Here is an 18,789-nt window from a genome sequence, read left to right on the forward strand (position 1 = left end):
TGAAGTAAGAAACATCCAGTTAGAAAATGTGACTGCTGTGGTATCTCACAGCATCTAGGGTGAGTGTGTTTGCCTTTGTGTGGCTTATTTCAACCTGTCTTTCTAATATTGAGTAGGTCATTTTTTTCTTGCAAAAATTTGAAATTTATGTGTGTGTGTGTGTGTGTGTGTGTGTATGTGTGTGTGTGTGTGTGTGTGTGTGTGTGTAGATATTTATTGCCACCCTCTGTCAGACAGGAGCAGATAGTTATGTGGATGTGTGTTGCACATGCTTGTACAGATCGGCAGTCACCTCACACTGCTTTTGGACTGTGGCACAGGCTTTCTTTGATAATGAACTTCTCGGTGGCTGATAATGGAGACGGAGGTGAGAATTTGTTTTAACCACAGAAGCAGATGTTTCTCACTCTTGGGGAGACCAAGGATGAACCCCATCAGCCTTCTGTGTGCAAAAGCAGGAAACCAAAAGAGAAAATCAAATCTCCACTTGAAAGAAAGCAAAATCTGAACCCATTTAACCTGGTTCTCACCCCCAATTTACTCTTTAAGTACAAAATGCTTCCTTTCTGGTGGTTCCCAAATTTTTAAGGCTAAGAGATACAAGGTATGTTCTGATGGCTTACTAGATGCCCGGATTTAACACCCTTGCTTTATTTGTGTGTGTGTGTGTGTGTGTGTGAGTGTGTGTGTGTGTGTGTGTGTGTGTTTGTGCGCTGGTCTTAAGGTTTGAACTCAGGGCCTGGGTGCCATTCCTTAGTTTTTTTTCTGCTCAAGGGGGAACTCTACCACTTGAGCCACAGCTCTACTTCCAGCTTTTTGGTAGTAAATTGGAGATAAGAATCTCACAGAGTTTTCTTACCTGGGTTGGCTTTAATTACAACCCTCACATCTCAGCCTTCTGAGTAGCTAGGATTACAGGTATGAGCCATCACTGCCCACCTTGTTTCTAAATCTAGGAAGAGGCTAAGAGTAAGAGGCACAGAGTGTGTTCTGAGAGTTTGCTAGATGCCCTGATTCAATACGTCCAATGATAAAAAGATCTTTTTTCTTTCTTTTTTTTTTTTTCCTGTCACCACCATCATCAAATCCCATCATTCCCGGAAGACTTTTGCTTATACTTGTTATCTACTGGACAACTGGACATTTTCTAAGTCATTACCATCATCAGCAAGCATTTATTGAGCACCTCCAGTGGGCCAGCCATTGGACCTGATGGTACTTCATGCGTATCATTTTTCCGTTCACTTGGAAGTGTATCTATCAACTAGAGCTGATGGTGGAAGAAGTTGCTTCTGCAACTTCTCAGACTCTGACTCTTCTCAGACAGTCCCCTCTGCTCCTGACTTTACTGTTTCTTCTGTAGTTCCTTAGTTATTTTTGCTTTCCTTGTCCAACATTTCCAGTACCTCATGGATGTTCTGTAGTCGTTGGATGATCAGCCTCCAAAGTTAGATCAGTTCCACCATTTCTTGTGTTGACTGACCGGGGGGGGGGGCGTGGGGGGGCGTGGGGGGGAGGAATCATGTAACTTGGCCAATTGGCTCCATTTTAAACATGTTCTTGATTTACTTAGCCATTTGGTGCTTATTATTAGTTTACTTATTTCTCTTTGTCTCCCTTTCCATTCCCTATACTGGCTGCTCCAAAATTGAAAAAAAAAATGTCCTCAGTGTAACTCTTCCAAACCTTTCTTCACCTTGTGTTGAAATCTGCTGAGAAGTAATTTCCTTTAACTTGCCTCAAGGTTTATCTGAATCTGACTCATCCTTTCTCCACCTCTTTCTTTTTTCTTAAAGAAACCTTACTCTTTCCCAATATCTGTCTATACTATTCTTTTCAAACACTCCAGGAAGTTGCCCATCTACTTCCTTCCACTCATCTCTTCTTCAGCTTCCTGTCTGCCTGACTCTTTGTCTTCTTACCTACAATCATGAATTTCTGCATGTAGGGGCTGTTGGGGAACAGAGAGGAGTTCTTCCTAAGTCCTGATTTCTTCCCACAGTTTCTCCTTTATGGATAAACTTGGGACAAAGAGCAGCCTGCTTTACTGTCTTCCTATGTTTCCCGTGGCTGGTGCTTAGCCCTGGCTGCCCCACAGGTTATCACTGCCTTCTTTAGGGCCAGGTCTAATAGTCGCCTATGTATTCTAATTCTTCTTAGTCTTTCTGCAGCATTTAACGATGTTTTGTATTGTTTGGAATCACAGTCTTACTATGTATCCCAGATTGGCCTCAAACTGATGATCCTTCTGCCTCAGTCTCCCTAGTGCTGAAATTATGGGTGTGTATTACCACACCTGGGATATTTGACAAAAATGTCGACCAGCCATTTTTCCTAAAAATTTTCTTCTCTTTTTGATATTTGGAATGTTATTTCTCCTTCTCCTAAATCATTACCTGTTTGTCTTCTGTCTGACCCTTAGTGACTTTCTCCAAGACACTGACCTTGTCCAATGCTGCCTCCTTCTCTACTTCTTCCTTTTTCCTTTTCCTCTTCTCACTCTTCCTTGATCTCTCTTCCCTCAGTCTACCTTCTCAACAAACCTATTTTTTATTCACTCAGTTATCCAAGATAGAAATTTAAAATTATCTTTGATATACTCCCTTTCCCTCTGCCATAACCCTTATCACTACAGTCCCCTCATTCTTACCTCTGCTATGTTAATTGAGGTCTCTATGAACCATTAAACAGCATATATATATATATATATATGTGTATATATGTATATATATATATGCTTTAGCGTATGTATGCATGTGTGTATACGTGTATGTGTGTGCATGCATGCTGGTGCTGGGGATTGAACTCGGGACCCTGAGCTCTTGCTTGGCATTCTTTCTCATCACTGGAACTCAACAACTTGAGATGCCCCTCCAGTCCAGTATTTTACTGGTTAGCTGAAGATAGTTTCATGGACTTTTCTGCTTCAGCTGGCTTTGGACCTCTATCCTTATATCTCAGCCTCTTGAGAAGCCACTGGAACTTGGATTAAATCAAACTTTTGTGTTCTTCCCACTCTGAACTGCTTGCCATTAATCTCTCCTATGTCAGGTTTAAATTCCTCAGTGAGAGGTGATCAAATCCTTCTCATCTTTGCCATTGTTAGTGGATCCACTCTGCCTAAAGTGTTTAGTCTGGAGCTTTTGGCTTGCCACCCAAGGTTCTTTAACATTACTCTGTGTCACCCTGCCTAGCACCTTTTTTTTTTTGTCGGTCATGGGGCTTGAACTCTGGGCCTGGGCGCTGTCCCTCAGCTCTTCAACTCAAGGTTAGCATTCTACCATTTGAGCCACAGTGCCACCTCCGGTTTTCTAGTGGTTTATTTGAGATAAGAGTCTCACGGACTTTCCTACCTGGGCTGGCTTTGAACTGCGATGCTTAGAGCTCAACCTTCTTAGTAGCTAGGATTACAGGCGTGAGCCACTGGAGCCTGGCTACCTAGCTCCTTTCTAGCAATGGACTCTGGCATCCTGGCTGGCATGGTACCAGTGTCACACTCAGCTTGAGTTGAACCTGAGCTTGTGTAATTCACTCTGCCTTTCCTCCTTTGCTTGATTTTCTATTCCCTGGCCTGACTTGGTAGTTACTGTTTATTTTTTGGTAGTACCAGGGTTGGAATGCAGAGTCTTGTGCTTACTAGGCTTGCTAGCTCAGCTGATGCTCTATCACTTGAACCTGAAACCATGCTTTTTTGTGCCAATCCTGGGGCAGGACACTGTCCCTTGTCTTTTTTGCTCAAGTCTGGCCCTCTACCGCTTGAGCCACACTTCCATTTCTGTTTCTTTTTTTTTGGTAATTAATTTGAGATAGGTGTCTCACAGGCTTTCTTGCCTGGATTGGCTTTGAACCATGATCCACAGATCTCAGCCTTCTGAGTAGCTAGGATTACAGGCGTGAGCCACCAGTGCCTGGCTAGTAGTTACCTTGAGGAAGCACCCAGGAGCCATCTGGATAGAATGCTTCTGCATCATGACTCTCCTGGGACTTTGTCTACACATCTGTCACTCACATTATAGTCTGTTGTGCAGACTCTCTTCTGGTGGTTCTTAAGCTTCTCAGAAACATCTTTGCTTGCTGAAGTTCCATGGGATAGTACGTGTCTAAAAAGTATTTATTGAACTAAAGCTTGTGTGAAATATCTGTGTTTGCAGATATTAAGCTGGGATGCTTAAGAGTCTATATGTGATTGCTAGCATCTGAAGCCCTAACAGCAAGCCAAGTTTTCAGTTTTAGCTCTAATATACAGTAATCTGGAAGTTGTGTTTTTTTTTTCTTGTAGAAATTTGGCTTTACTAAAATAAGAGAAAATAAATTTATACCTAGCTTGCATCAATATAATTTTGGTGCTCACATGAACTGAAAACACTCAAGTAGCGGTTGGTTGAGTCAAGCTGGGTGTCAGCAATCTGTCATCTAACAATTGAGCTCTTTGTGATTGTTGAAAAGCATATATTAAATTCCCCCAGAAAAAAAAAGGATCTATTAAAAACCATGTAGGAAGGTGAAAGAATATTTTACATAGCATTTTAATTAACCAAAATTGGCTTGGTATATCTCAGGGCCTCTAAAACACGGAGAACACTTGGGAGAAATGTATGCAGTCATTTCAAAAGTTGATTTATTAGCTTTTTTTGTTTGTAATCACATGATGTCCTTAAAATCACACAGCTATGTTTCCTCCAGTGTTACTGGAGACGTATGCATTATGTAAACAGAAGGAAATATTTTAAGTGTTGAAAACCACATTTGCATAAATATGTATCAACACATATTTTGCATGTTAATTCTTAAGCAATAATACAAAAGTACAAACTCATAAAGAGACCCAGGAACATAGAGGTAATTATAGATAAATCATATTTTCCCCAGCGATGTATTTGTTAATTAAATCTTCATACATGGGAGCTATATATAAATTCCCATATCACCAAATCTGTATTTTTGTCTTTAATTATCATAAGTGTGTTTGTTTCTAGTTAAAACTCATACCAGGGGTAACCAGAAAAACTATTTTTTCTTCTTTAAGGGACTTGAAAAAATAGGGAACTGGAGCAAAAAGAGAAAAACAATAAATATGGCAAAAGTCCATTTGAGACAAGAATTTGGCCTAAGAGAACACTAACTTTCTAGGCTCCTGTGTCCATCGTTCACATGACTTGAACATTAGTTCATAAGTATTCATTCATTTTCTTTTTTTATGTGCCAGTCCTGGGGCTTGAACTCAGGTACTGTCCCTGAGTTTTTTGTTCAAGGCTAGCACTCTGCCACTTGAGCCACAGCTCTACTTTTGGCCTTTTGCTGGTTAACTGGAGGTAAGAGTCTCATGGACTTTCCTGCCTGAGCTAGCTTTCAACTGTCATCCTCAGATCTCAGCTCCTGAGTAGCTAGGATTACAGATGTAAGCCACTGGTGGCTGGCACTTTATTCATTCTTTGAATAAAGATGGTGATCTTTTCTTCATCCTTCACAATTTGCCTTAAGTTGATAGCCAACTTACAGTTTTATCTACTAATGATCAGTATAGTATCTATGCTTATAATTATTATATGGTTTTCTACCATGGTTAGGTAACTGGGCTGTTTGATATAAAGAAATAGCTTTAGAAAAGCCAAATTTTTAAAGCGAATACCCACATCTACCCAAAACAGATTAGTAGAGAATTTGCAGAACAGTACAAATTGTCTTGATCTCCTTACCTAACACTTTGCATTATGTCAAATCTTACAGCTTTCAGGGAAAAAGATTTCTTGATGGAAGCTTATATTTTGACATAATTTTTTTGAGGCTGCAAGTATTGAGGACATTTTATCCCATTTTCCAGGTTGAATATTACTGTTATTATTCTTCTAGCATTCCTATTGTAATAATTCTGTGAAATGTGACCAAGCCTTAACTCATTACAACCCCGTGAAACTTACTAACCAAATGAATTTAATATTGTATTTGAAAACTTAAAATCTCTTAATTATATAAGCAAGTACTAAGTTTCATGACCCCAAGTCACCTGGCCATTTCCAATGTCATTGCCATGATTCTTCTTATATTAGACACATTAGTATTGATCGATATGGTAACAGCAACAAAACTTGGCCCAGTGGCATCAAAACTTTAACTAGAATATTTAAGTGTGGCTATCATTAGAAAGAAAATTTCCTTTTAATTTAGAATCTTTCCAAAAGCACTTTTTGATTTAGTCTAGGTGAAAGTGATCTGAATGTGTGATCTCTACCAGGTAATAAGTGTTACATCTTTCTGTAATTTAATCATTTTTTTTCTCTTGGGATTACACCCTGTCTGACAGTGTCTGTCTAACATTTTTGTTGGGCTGAGAGGGAATGTTGGACTGAAATGTGTGATTGTCTCAGGACAAAAGCTGGGAGGTGATTTACAAGGTTGCATGGATTAGCACTTTAGAGCCAGACTCATAGGCTTCAAACTCTGACTAGAGTCAGAGTCTTTACTAATTGTGGGATCTTCCATGCTTTGTACCTCAATTTCTTCATCTGTGAAATGGGTTGCATGTAATAGTTAATGATGGTCAATGATGACTACATGTAAGAGCTGTGTTTGGCATATAGCAATGATTCCATAGATAGCCATCTCAGAACAGAAGACCTGCTGAGTAGTCAGCCTAGTTTTTTAAGAACTTTAGTTTTATTCTAATCTATTTTAATAAAATCAACTGCACTTGTGACATTCTTTTTTAAATACAAAATATATTTGTATTCTTTCTATAATATTAAAATGCCTATTATTTTTATTTATTAATTAATTTATTATTTCCAGAATATTAGTTTGGGTTGACTATTGCTTATTCAAAATGCATGGGTCCAGGAGTGCTTTGATTTTTGGAATATATTCCAGGTCACTAGTTCCTCCCATTTAGATGACTAATACCAAGATGTTGCTTTACTCGTGTGCTATCAAGAATATTAATATATCCTTGTATATGTATTTGTATATACATAATGAGATCTGTTGGGGAGAGTTTAATTCAAAATTGAATTTCATTTATGTTTCATATATGATTTTTATGCCTGAAGGAATTGTGTGTGTATGTGTGCATGCGTGTGTGTGTGTGTGTGTGTGTGTGTGTGTGTGCACGTGTGCGCGTGCACATGTGCGTGTGTGTGCACGCCAGTCTTGGGCCTTGAACTCGGCCTAAGTGCTGTCCTGTGATTTTGTGCTCAAGGCTAATGTTCTACCACTGGAGCCACAGCTCCACTTCCTGCTTTTTTTTTGGCAATAAATTGGTGATAAGAGTCTCAAGGACTTTTCTGTCCGGGCTGGCTTCAAGTTTCCATCTCCAGAATCTCAGCATCCTAAGTAGCCAGGATTATAACACCTGGCATGGAAGGTGATTTAATGCAGCGTTTTGAGTGCACCCGTGTGTTGACTGTGACCTGTCACATGAGGTCTGGAGTGGAATTTTCCACTGGTGGCCTCATGTCAACTCTCAAAAAGTTTAGGATTTTGGAACATGTCCAAGCTGTAATTGTATGTGATATGGAGACTTTTTTTTTTTTTTTAAAGGAAGTAGTCTGCCCTGTGCCTACTTAAGAAGCATGGAGTTATGCTTTACAATCATGTGCTTTAGGTCAAAGCAGGAACTAAGGTGGCCTATCTGTCTCTCTTCTGTGCTAAGATTTCAAGAGAAGAGAACTCTGCAGTGTTTCCTTGAGATTTTCTCAGTTGTGATTGAGAACAGCTGACCCAGACAGTTGTGTGGGCGATCAGCACTCAAAACCTATGTGTTCCTGACCTTCCAGGGTTAGATCTTGAAGAGTATAAGAATCTTCCACTTCCTTACATCCATTCCCATTAAGATTTGTAGTTGAGAATAAGAAGAATCTCGTTTATTATGAAATACCAAAGCCAGAGTAACTTGCTAAACCCTTCTTGCTGTTTTTTTTTTTTCTTTAATTTGTCTTAACTTTCTTTCTAGAGAAATGATGGATTGTGTCTTTGTTGGAGAGCTCTGGGATTCTATTTTACCTCCCCTGCTCCATATGGACACTTGCATGTTGAATGAATGAACTAGCATGATAGAGAGGGTGCATTGGTCGTAAGACCTGAACTGAGAGCTTCATGCTCTTGTTTAGCTTTTTCCACTCAAGATTGGTACTCTATCAGCTGAGCCATACCTTCACTTCTGGCTTTTTGCTAGTTACCTGGAGTCTCTTGGATTTGCCTGTCTGAGCTGGCTTCAAGGCAGAATCCTCAGATTTCAGCCTCCTGAGTAGGATATTGGCATGAGACATGGTACCTGGCAGGGTAGTCTACGTTTTGACCTCTTCATTTGTTTGCTGAGGCTTCTAGTACCATTTCGGCAACACAGAAGAGCAGTTTGTACAAAAAGGAAATAGCAATAGAGATTATGATGAACTGTATTTTGAATTAAAAAGCAGCCAGAGTCTGTGAGTTCTGCTATGTGAAAGCAAAGGCTTTGTCCAGGAGACTAAATAATTACGAGAAACTTATTTTTCAGATTGTGGATACCATAATTCATAAATAATCAAATCTAAATATACACACATTTACCCTCACACACGAATGGACATATAAGTATCCTAGCAGAAATCTGTAACAAAAGTCACTTGTCTAGTGCTGTTTGCTGTATTATCTATACACTGGGAATCGATGGAGCCCTAAGGCTGTAAGAGGCACTTGGAAACGTAACTTTGTTCTACATTTGTAAACAGTTTGAGGAGTAGTCTGACTTCTGTTAATGAAAGGATAAATATTCCCAAGAAAATACTGGCTAATCTACAATGTGTCTATGTGACCTCCTTCTGGTACTTCACCTGCCTCTGCTTGTGATCATTACAGACTTCAGAAACTGGGGACAAAGCAACTAGAAAAATGCTCTGAGCTAGGTACTGCTGGCTCCAGCCTGTAATCCTAGCTACTCAGGAAACTGAGATCTGAGGATCGTGGTTCAAAGCCAGCCTAGGTAGAAAAATCTGTGAGACTCCCCCGCCCTCTTTTTTTTTTTTTTTTTTTTTTCCATTTGTGGGACTTGCACTCAGGGCCTGGGTGCTGTCCCTGAGCTCCTTTGCTGAAGACTAACATTCTACCACTTTGATCCACAGTGCTACTTCTGGTTTTTGAGTGGTTAATTGGAGATAAGAGTCTCATGGGGACTTACCAGATTGGCTCAAACTGCGATCCTCAGATCTCAGCCTCCTAAGTAGCTAAGATTACAGGTGTGAGCCACAGGTGCCTGGCATAAACCTATAAGACTCTTGTCTCCAGTAAACTACTCAGAACAAAACCAGAAATGTAGCTGTGGCCCAAATAGTGGAGTGCTAGTCTTGAGCAAAAGAAGCTCAGGGACAGTGTGTAGGCCCTAAGTTCAAGCTCCAGGACCACCACCAAAAAGCAAAAGTAAACTAAATGCTCTGGGCTTCAAGGGACTTACCTACTTCTGCAATGTCTTAGCTTCTTTAGTCTCTCTGTGGGCTCAGGTATATTTACATTATAGTGCTTGAATTCTTGATCATTTCGAAGACTTAGCAAAAAACACATCTGGTATCAAGAAAGTCAACTTGCAGTCTCTTTATCTTTTTTTTCTTTAACTTTTTCCTTGAAGCCTACAGACTCTAGAATGATCCTTGTTTCCTGTACTATCCCTCTCTGAATTCTTCTCTGTTGCACAATGTTAAATCTTACCCTATGCATAATATAGTGAACATTGACACACCATTGTCTGTCTTTTCACCCTATGAGGTTGTGACTGTTGAGTCTTTTGCCCTTTGAGGTCAGGAACTCTAACTCTTCGGCTCACTGTGCTAATAGGATGTAGAAAATAGTTATTGATGGATATAAGGTTTGCTGACACTTAGAAAGATAATTGGAATCCTTTGATAAATTCTTGGCATAATAGAAAGATTGTTTTGTACTGACACCTAGATCATAACCAAAATGGAGTAGGGGGTGTCTCAAAATTGGTAAAATCTGTTAAAAATGCTATAGATCAATTTGAAAAAAATCTGTTGTTTTAAGGCATTTGGTTAGAATGGTGCAACATTTATTTTTTTATTTAAAAAAATTCTATTGTAAAGATACTGTACAGAGAGGGGTTACAGTTACATGAGCAAGGTAATGCATACATTTCCTATCAAGCATTGTTGCCTCCTCCTTTGTTTGTCTCCTACCATACCTTCTCTCTCCACCTCCCCAACTCCTCCTTCTCCTGCCCCAAGTTGTAAAGTTCATTTTCAACATAGTGTCTTCTACATCTCATTGTTACAATGGGTCAACCTGTATCCTTGTTTCAGCATTTTGTTATTTCCCTTCCCCTCCCCAAATTAGAAAAATGTATATACAAGATGCAGGGTACCGGAATCAAATACAGTGACAACAGGGGCTTTATACCATAGTAGGAAGAACATACAAATGAAAAAAAAATCACACAGTACATTAAAAACAACAGCAACAAAGAAAAAAACATCTTGTGTCCACAGAATGGTGCAGTATTTAGAACTTAATTTATGTTCCTTCTTTTTTTAACTACCACGTGCTGCTCAAAAATAACTAATTGACAAACATTCTCTAGGTCTTCTCTTTTCCTGGTTTATGTCTCTGTGCATTTGGATTACAGATCCCATTTACACCCCTTTTATATGTTAACGCAGTGTAGGAGGACTATGTACTCAAACTTGGCTTATTCTTTATTTAGTTTTCACCATAAGACTTTCTGCAGCAATGCTCTTAGGTCTTAAGATCAAGCTTTTAGTATATTTTTGTTCCTTTAATGGAAAGGATTTGTAACATATGCATTAAATTCAAACCTTCTTAAGGGAAAGCATTTGGATGGATGCTAATTTTGCTACATTTGAAGCATTACTATTATGTCATTAATAGGTATTAAATAAAAAGTATATGCTCTCTCACAGTTTATTCTAACTATATTCATTAGTTATAATAACATTTAATAGTTTGAGTAGCGTAAGAATTAAACTTAAGGGCTAGGAATGTGGCTTAATGGTAGGGTGTTTGCCTAGCATGCATGAAGCCCTGGGTTGGATTCCTCAGTACCACATAACCAAAGAAAGCCGGAAGTGGTGCTGTGGCTCAAGTGGTAGAGAGCTAGCCCTGAGCAAAAAGAAGCTCAAGAACAGTGCTCAGGCCCTGAGTTCAAGCCCCAGGACTGGCAAAAAAAAAAAAAAAAAAAAGAACTTAAGCTACTTCTTTCATTTTCAATAATACTATTAATAAGTTAATAAAATTAACTATTAATAAGTTAATAAAATGTGCAAATACTGGAGCTTGAATTAAGAGCTTTGTGCTCTCGCTTGGCCTTTTTTGCTCAAGGTTGGTGCCTTACTACTTGAGCCACACCTCCACTTCTGTCTTTTTTTTTTTTGCTGGTTAATTGGAGTTAAGAATCTCACTGACTTTTTTTTGGCCTGGGCTGGCTTTGAACTGTGATCCTCAGCTCTCAGCCATCCGGAGCAGCTAGAGTCTTTAGAAACATAGTTTCCTTGTAGTCATTTCACGTCTCTACCTTTTTATTTCTATTTTTTTCTCTATTTCCCCCCCTTAAGTTCGCATTTTGTTTGTGCTGCCTTGTGTTGAAGCAGGTTGCTGTGTGGTTTGGGGTGGAACTTAACCTTGGCTTATGTCTCTCCCCACACAGTCCCTTCAGTCCGAATATGTTCATTACTAAGGCCTTGCCACTGCGGTGAAAGCGGCTGTGCTTAGACATCTGGATGGGCAGTGTGGACAAAAAGTACCTACTTACCGCATGGATTCCTGCTCTTTACCTTACATTAGAGAAAGCACTAAGATAATACCTTCGAGAGACTTGAAGCCAGAAATCTGGCTAAATGACTACTATAAATGCACTGAAACTGTTTATGGAGATTTCAACCCTTTTTTTTAAAAAAAAAAAAAAGACAGTTTTAATGTTGAATTTGGTATTTCGAAAGGTTATTTCTAATGTATTTCAGTAATACATTTGTTATATGTACAGTGTTATATTATGTATGTATTGTGAACTTTGAAAGTCTATTTTGATAAATTTATAAATATCTAAAAATAATGTATAAAAAACCTAGACTATATTTTGATTTAGATTTTCCTGCTGTTTGCTACCAAAAATTTGTATTTTAAGACTTCGTTTTAGTATGGTTTTGTCTACAGTGAATTCCTCCTCATTAAGATAAAATAAGTGAGAAAGTTTAATTTAAAGAAGTCAAGTTTCTCTATACCAAGAGTAGAATCTTTTTGATAGGGCTTATTTAAGACAAAACTGTTTTCTTTTGGTTTCATTCTGGAGCCATTTAAATCAGCCTTGTTTCTAGCAGGCAGTCCAGTTCGAAATCAGCTTCACTGGATGTTTCTCCTGAAAGCAGGATTCTTCTCTATGAAAGGACTCAACATTCCAGTGCTTTTATTTCTTCGCACCTTTCCCAAGAGTGCTTTTTTTTTTTTTAATGCCTTAAACCATTTACTTATTATCTTACTTACTCTGTACATATGCAGAGGAGGGGTATATATGTTGAAATCCATGTCTGAAATTTCCAAGAGCTTTGTCCCTAAGTGTACAATGATTATTCTAATGTCTTCTCCCTCCTCCTCACCTCCCCCTGCCCCCAACAAAAAAGCACTTCAGAAGTGATTCAGTCAATTAGACTCTTCTTGCTTTGGGTACAAGGTGGGTTCATAATGTCCTGTGGTTTGACACCACTTTTAAATGGATGAAGAAGAAAACTGGAAAAGATGCTGCTAAGTAGTTCTCCATAGTAAAGGAGATATTTTTTTTAACTGAGTACAGCCCCCTTGGTGTGTGTGAACCTAGTGTGAATCAGAAGGAGCCCAAAGGCCTTGCTGCCCTGTGTGTACGTGTGATTTTTATATTCATGCTTCAGAGCCTGTAAGCAATGTCATTTGTCTGGGAGAAGGAGGGCCTTGGGTTCTCATTCTCTGCCAGACTTTTTTTTTAAATGGGCAACACTGACATGACAAGTGAAATGGATTCATCTGAAGTTTTTTGTTGTATCTATTAGGAATACGTTATCATATTAATTAGGAAGGGGTGACTTGAGATCCTGTTATGTATGTGCTTCAGCAAGTCATTTTCTCCATGTTTTGATTTTTTTTTTACATCTTTCAAAAAGGCATCTGATGAATGTTTGACTCAGGTTTGTTATTCTATTTTTCAGTCACTGCAGTACCAAATAATTGCACTCCATGGATAGAAAAAAATGGATTTATATGCTTTGGGAATCAAAAGTTAAAATAAGAGGAGTTAAATTGTATATCTTTTTCAAAAGCTGGAAAGATACTGTATTTTATTATCAGTTAATGTAAAAATGATTAGCTGTATAGGAAGATGATAGTATTTTTTTAAATTATGATTGAAAAGTAATTCAGATGACATTTAAAAAGTAGGGGAAAGGGAACTGTACTGATGTTTTCACTTCTGTGAACACTAATTTGTGTGCAGCTATTGAAATGATTGTGAGGTTGACTACTGTAAATTTTCCATAATTATGTGTGTGAGTTTAAGTCATATGTATCTACATGTGTATGTCTTAAAAATTACTTATACACATGTGCATACATAGACACATCAAGAAAGGGAGGTCTACACCATAAAAAATATACAGCAAAGTAATTCTACTCCATTGATAAAGTTGTTGGACATGTATTTTGTTATGAATAGTTTATCTTCCAAAAGATATTTTGTTCTATTTTAAAGTGTAGATAATACACTGCTAATAAATAATAAAAGTTTTATGCAATTTATTCCTGGGCTTTTGTGATTTGGATTTTGAATAACCAATGTACTGAAGTTTCTTTTGTTTGTTTGTTTGTTTATGTGCTGGTACTGGGGCTTGAACTCAGTGTCTGGGTGCTGTTCCTTAGCTTTTCGCTCAAGGTCGGTACTCTTCCACTTGAACCACAGCTTCCTCCCAGATTTTTGGTGGTCAATTGGAGATAAGAGTCTCACAAACTTCCCTGCTTGGGCTGGCTTTGGACTGCCATCCTCAGAGCTCAGCCTCCTGAGTAGCTAGGATTACAGACATGAGCCACTAGTGTCTGGCTATAATTTTATTTTTTGACTCAGTATGGTTGGTTCCCTTTGGGGTTTCTCAGGATCTTTATTATGGATTTGTAGTTTGTCTTTTCTTGGCCCGCCATGTACAGTGAAATAAGAGGGACAATCTACTTTGAATTCCACTCAAGTCATATAATGTTCCTCTTCACTCCTTCCTTCCTTCCTTCTTTTCCTTCCTTCCTTCTTTCTTTCCTTCCTTCGTGCTTATTTTCCTTTAGAATAAAATTAATAAAATACTGTTGAGAAGCTGGGCAGCAGTGGCTCACACTTACCTATCTCCAAATAGCCACCAGAAAACTGGAAGTGGCGTTGTGGCTCAAAGTGGTAGAGCGCTAGCCTTGAGCTGAAGGGCTCAGGGACAGGGCCCAGGCCCAGAGTTCAAGCCCCATGATCGATCCCCCCCCCAAAAAAAATACTGCTGAGGACCAGTGTTGTGGGTCTTTTGTCAGTACTGATGATTATTGACTGATATAGCTACTGATTATCAGAAGGAAGATTGGGCACCTTTCTAAAAGAGAACTTAGAGAATCAAATCAGATGGAACAAACTAACCTTCTGTTGGACTGATGCCCAGAGCATCAGCTTGGAAAGATGTTTATTGGAGACCTTTCTCATATGAACTTGGGGCTCTCTGGGTTTCCCAGCGGGGGAGCAGGAAGATGGCTTCATTTCTTGCGCTGGGAATCTGCAGTTAGCTCTCCTCACAACACTGCAGGAAATAAACATGGGTACTAAGGGTCTCATGGGACCACATCCTAGGTTAAAAAGATGTCTTAGGAATCATGAACCTACTGAAGAAATACCTCTTCTCCTATAGATGAAATTATTGTGGGAGGGGGAAATAGCTGCAGGTTAAGAAACAAATAGGCTGCCGGGCACCGGTGGCTCACCCCTATAACCCTAGCTACTCACGAGGCTGAGATCTGAGGATCGCGGTTCAAAGCCAGCTCGGGGAAGAAAGTCCATGAGACTCTTATCTCTAATAAACCACTAGATAAGCACTGTGGCTCCAGTGGTAGAGCGCTCGCCCTGAGCTGAAGAGCGCAGGGACAGTGCCCAGGCCCAGAGTTCAAGCCCCATGACCCACAAAAACAAACAAACAAAAAAAAACACCAACCAACCAACCAAACAAAAAGCAAAAGAAACAAGCTAAGCGCTGGTAACTCACGTCAGCAACAATGCTAGCTACTCAGGAGGCTGAGATCTGAGGATCATCGCTTGAAGCCATGCCAGGCAGACAAATCCGAGAAAGACTTTTATCTCCAATTAACCAGCAAAAAGGAGGAAGCAGAGTTGTGGTTCAAGTGGTAGAGTGCCCAAAAAGCTAAGCAGGTGTACCAGGCCCTGTGTTCTGGCTGAGGGAGATTTAGAAGTGTGTGGATGGATAAGGAGAGGCAGTGACTGAGTAGAATGGTACCCCCTTTCTTCTGGGACCCTGGGGAAAGCAGAGATGGGCTATCCAGCCTGCACCTCCTCTTCCAGAAGACCTTGGGAACGCAGAGACACTCCAGTGGAACCTCTACTTCGTCCTCTGCAAAGTCCAGATAATGGCTTCAAGAAAGCAAAGACCTCGGTGATGCTGGAGCAGATGTATGGTCCCCTTGGGGTGAATGACAACCACTCAACTAGATGTTAGGGCAGCGAGACTCTCCAAGAAGTATAAAAGAGGAACTCCAGAGCCTACAGTGGGGCTAACTGATTTCCAGGCCTTACTTCTCACTCCCTTACATTAGAGAAGAAGTCTGAACTCTCCCTCTCTTCCTTCCTCCTCCTCCATTTCCCACCTCCCCCTCCACTTCTTTTCTCCCCATCCTCCTCCCTCTCCTCCTCCCATCTTCTCCCCTCTTCCTTGCCTGGGAAGCAGGTAGAAAAGACGTCACAGTATGGCAATCTTCCCAGTCCAGAGCTTATACCAACCCTCCAATAGCTAAGAGATTTTTCCTCAGTTTCTCCGGACATTTGATTCTTACTTTCAAATAAACTTTGTCTCTGTGTCCACTTTTCCTGCCTAGTAATTATCCATTTGGTGGACAGTTATGCCTCTTTAGAGGCGTCTGTTAATTTGTCTTTTTGTAATAAAGCTCTCAACTTTTCACCCCCTCTTCCTGTGTCCTTGTCATCAGTTTTTGGTTGCATTTGGAGCAATGAACTTGACTCATACAGTCACAAAACTCTGGTGCTGGCAATTAAAAAATAATTGATTAAAAATTTCCACTTTCAACAATCTTCTTACCTATTGATCATTGAGTTTGCATGATTGTCTTACTCTTAAAGGCAAAAAGATGTATAAATCTCAAAACACATGTGGGAAGACTACTCAGTTATTTCTATGTTTCTATCATCTAGGACTCAAATATTGCAGGAATATGAATTTACCAACTGTAAGCAACACACATGCATGTTTGGATCTGTTCTCACTTGCTTTCTTGAGTGAGCTGTTTCCCCCCTTCCTCCCCCAAGCCACTTGCTGGTGTATAAGTAGAACAGCATGACGTTTCATACCTTCTTTGTGGTCTGTGCTCTTGAGGCAGAGTTAATGCTGCTGCGAGAGGTGGTGAGTTCTCCTGTGAACACTCCACAAAGGAAAACTCTAGTCATTGTCCTTTCTGAGATGAATTCTGGATCACAACAGGAGACACATGAAAAGCATGACATCCAAAGTCCTTTATTTACACAGAGGTTGCATAGGGGTGGCAATCATGACCTATAAAGGAGAGTAGAAAATAGTTGTATCAGGTTATTTTGAGCTGAATTGAAATGTTAATATATTCCCACCCCGTTCTCTTCTATGGATTGAATTATGATAATCATATCAAGAAGGAGAGAAAAAAATAGCTTTTCTAGAGAGTGTTCAGCTATTTTATTTTGTAAGTGCTAGGTAAAAATGCATTTAAAATATATTGGATAGGGGTGACTTGTCTTAAGTAGACAAACAAATTGGCTGATCCACTCACTCCTGTGCATTGTTTTCACCTGCCGACCTCCAACGTGGAGAGGAATTTCTTCTTTGCTGTTTCGTCTTTGGATTGAATCAAGTTGGCCCAAACAGTTTTGAGAAATTGTACTGCAAGTGAAAAATGGGGTAGGGTGGGAACTGGAGAAACAACTAAAAAGCAAAGCAAAACAACATACTAGAAATGACCACAGTTGCAAATACTTACACTAAATAAATTATAAAAATAAAATAAAATAAAATTGATCTAAAGTATAATTCTCTTCTAAAAGGACCTGAGGTAACTTGTAGACAGCAGGCTACCACAGGGGAGCAAGTTAGGGGTTTTGAACACAATTAGTATTAATTGTGTGTGTGTGTGCCTGTCCTGGGGCTTGAACTCAGGCCCTGGGCTTTTCTGCTTAAGGCTAGTGCTCTATCACTTGAGCTACATCTCCACTTCTGGCTTTTTTGTTAGTTCATTGGAGGTGGGTATCATGGATTTTTCCTTCGCAGGCTGCCTTCGAACCATGATCCTTAGATCTCAGCATCCTGAGTAGCTAGGATTACAGGTATGAGCCATAAGTGCTCAGCTTTGGCCGCCAGTTTTTGAGGTAATTGCTGCTAGGACTTAAAGGTTAAGATCTGTACTCTTCTCAGATGTCATGGAGTATCTGTCCTCTCTTCTTCAGTTGGACAAATTTATACACATCTTTATCCAAATCTGGATTTCCTATTGGGATTTATTTTACTGGTTTTTTTGGAGGGGATTTTTCCAAAGTGGAATTTTTCAATCTTCCCCATAGATCCCCTCAATAATTATATCAGATAGGTTAGAATACAATGCTCAAAAGACAAATTGAAGCCAGAGATTAGGAATGTATGATGACAATCTCCGTCTTTTCTTATTCCTGACCTTTTCTAGAGCTAATGTAGCTTTACTACAGTTAACGTAACTAAAGCATTTCCCTTTGGGAAGTTAAATGAAATTTGAAAGAAACAGAGAAGAGGCTTGAGATTAGTTAAAAGATATATTCGTCTTTGCTTTTATAAATAAGTAAATAAAGCAGTGGTACTCAGTAGAAACTGTTGAAAATGAACTATACAACTTATAGGTGGAGACAGGAGGTGGGAGACATTGTCCCAAAGGAAATGTACTCTTCACACGTGATTTATGTAACTGTAACCCCTCTGCACATCACCTTTATAATAACAATACAAAGTTAAAAACAACCACAACAAAATGAATAAGGAGCGATGGTCTTGAAGGCAGAATTTTAATTCTATTTTATATATTTTAAGAGATACCCAAAGAGGCATATTCCAGAAGTTTCCATCAATTCTAGAAAGATGTAGACAGTTTCTTTCTAAAGCAGTTTGAGTGTTGTCCTTAGCGTGCATTTTGTGAGTGCCCAGCAGGGCTGGGTAGGCTTGGCTTGCCCTGAGCTGAGGCAGTGTATAATCTTCACTTCTTCTCTTTCCTATGGCCCTGATCTATCTGTGGGCCAAAGACTTTTCTCACTACAGTTGCTACTAGCTAGAACATAGTAGCGCTCATGATCTTCAGTGACCTTTAGTGACCTTCAATGACCAAGGCTACCTGACCAGGAAGGACATTGAATGGCAAAACTAAAGAAAACATTTGGCTTTGTGCCCCTGGTGGTAGGTAGAACACAGGACCACAGGGCCCCGGCCTGGGAGTTCTGTCCTGACACTGCACCAGACACCCAATAAGGACCACTGCCTTGTCACCGCAAAGACTCGGGCTGCTCAGCACAACCCTGAGAAA

General features: G+C 39.6%; 1 protein-coding gene across 2 annotated transcripts in view; it reads left to right on the top strand.

Annotated features, from left to right (window-relative positions):
* The window catches only part of Cdc14a (cell division cycle 14A), a 151,787-nt gene extending 135,752 nt beyond the window's left edge, over nucleotides 1-16,035 (top strand). The window contains exon 16 of one of the 2 annotated variants that reach the window (XM_070007822.1): nucleotides 15,551-16,035. In XM_070007822.1, the coding sequence (XP_069863923.1) occupies nucleotides 15,551-15,616 (66 nt within the window). In that variant the 3' untranslated portion in view covers nucleotides 15,617-16,035. Of the gene's footprint in view, nucleotides 1-11,641; nucleotides 13,756-15,550 lie in introns of those variants that run through there. The other variant, XM_070007823.1, reaches the window with a different exon arrangement.
* The last annotated feature ends 2,754 nt before the right edge of the window (nucleotides 16,036-18,789 follow it).

Source organism: Dipodomys merriami, unplaced genomic scaffold (genome assembly GCF_024711535.1).
Source record: "Dipodomys merriami isolate MVZ:Mamm:240054 unplaced genomic scaffold, mDipMer1.0.p SCAF_7, whole genome shotgun sequence".
Classification (NCBI taxonomy): domain Eukaryota; kingdom Metazoa; phylum Chordata; class Mammalia; order Rodentia; family Heteromyidae; genus Dipodomys; species Dipodomys merriami.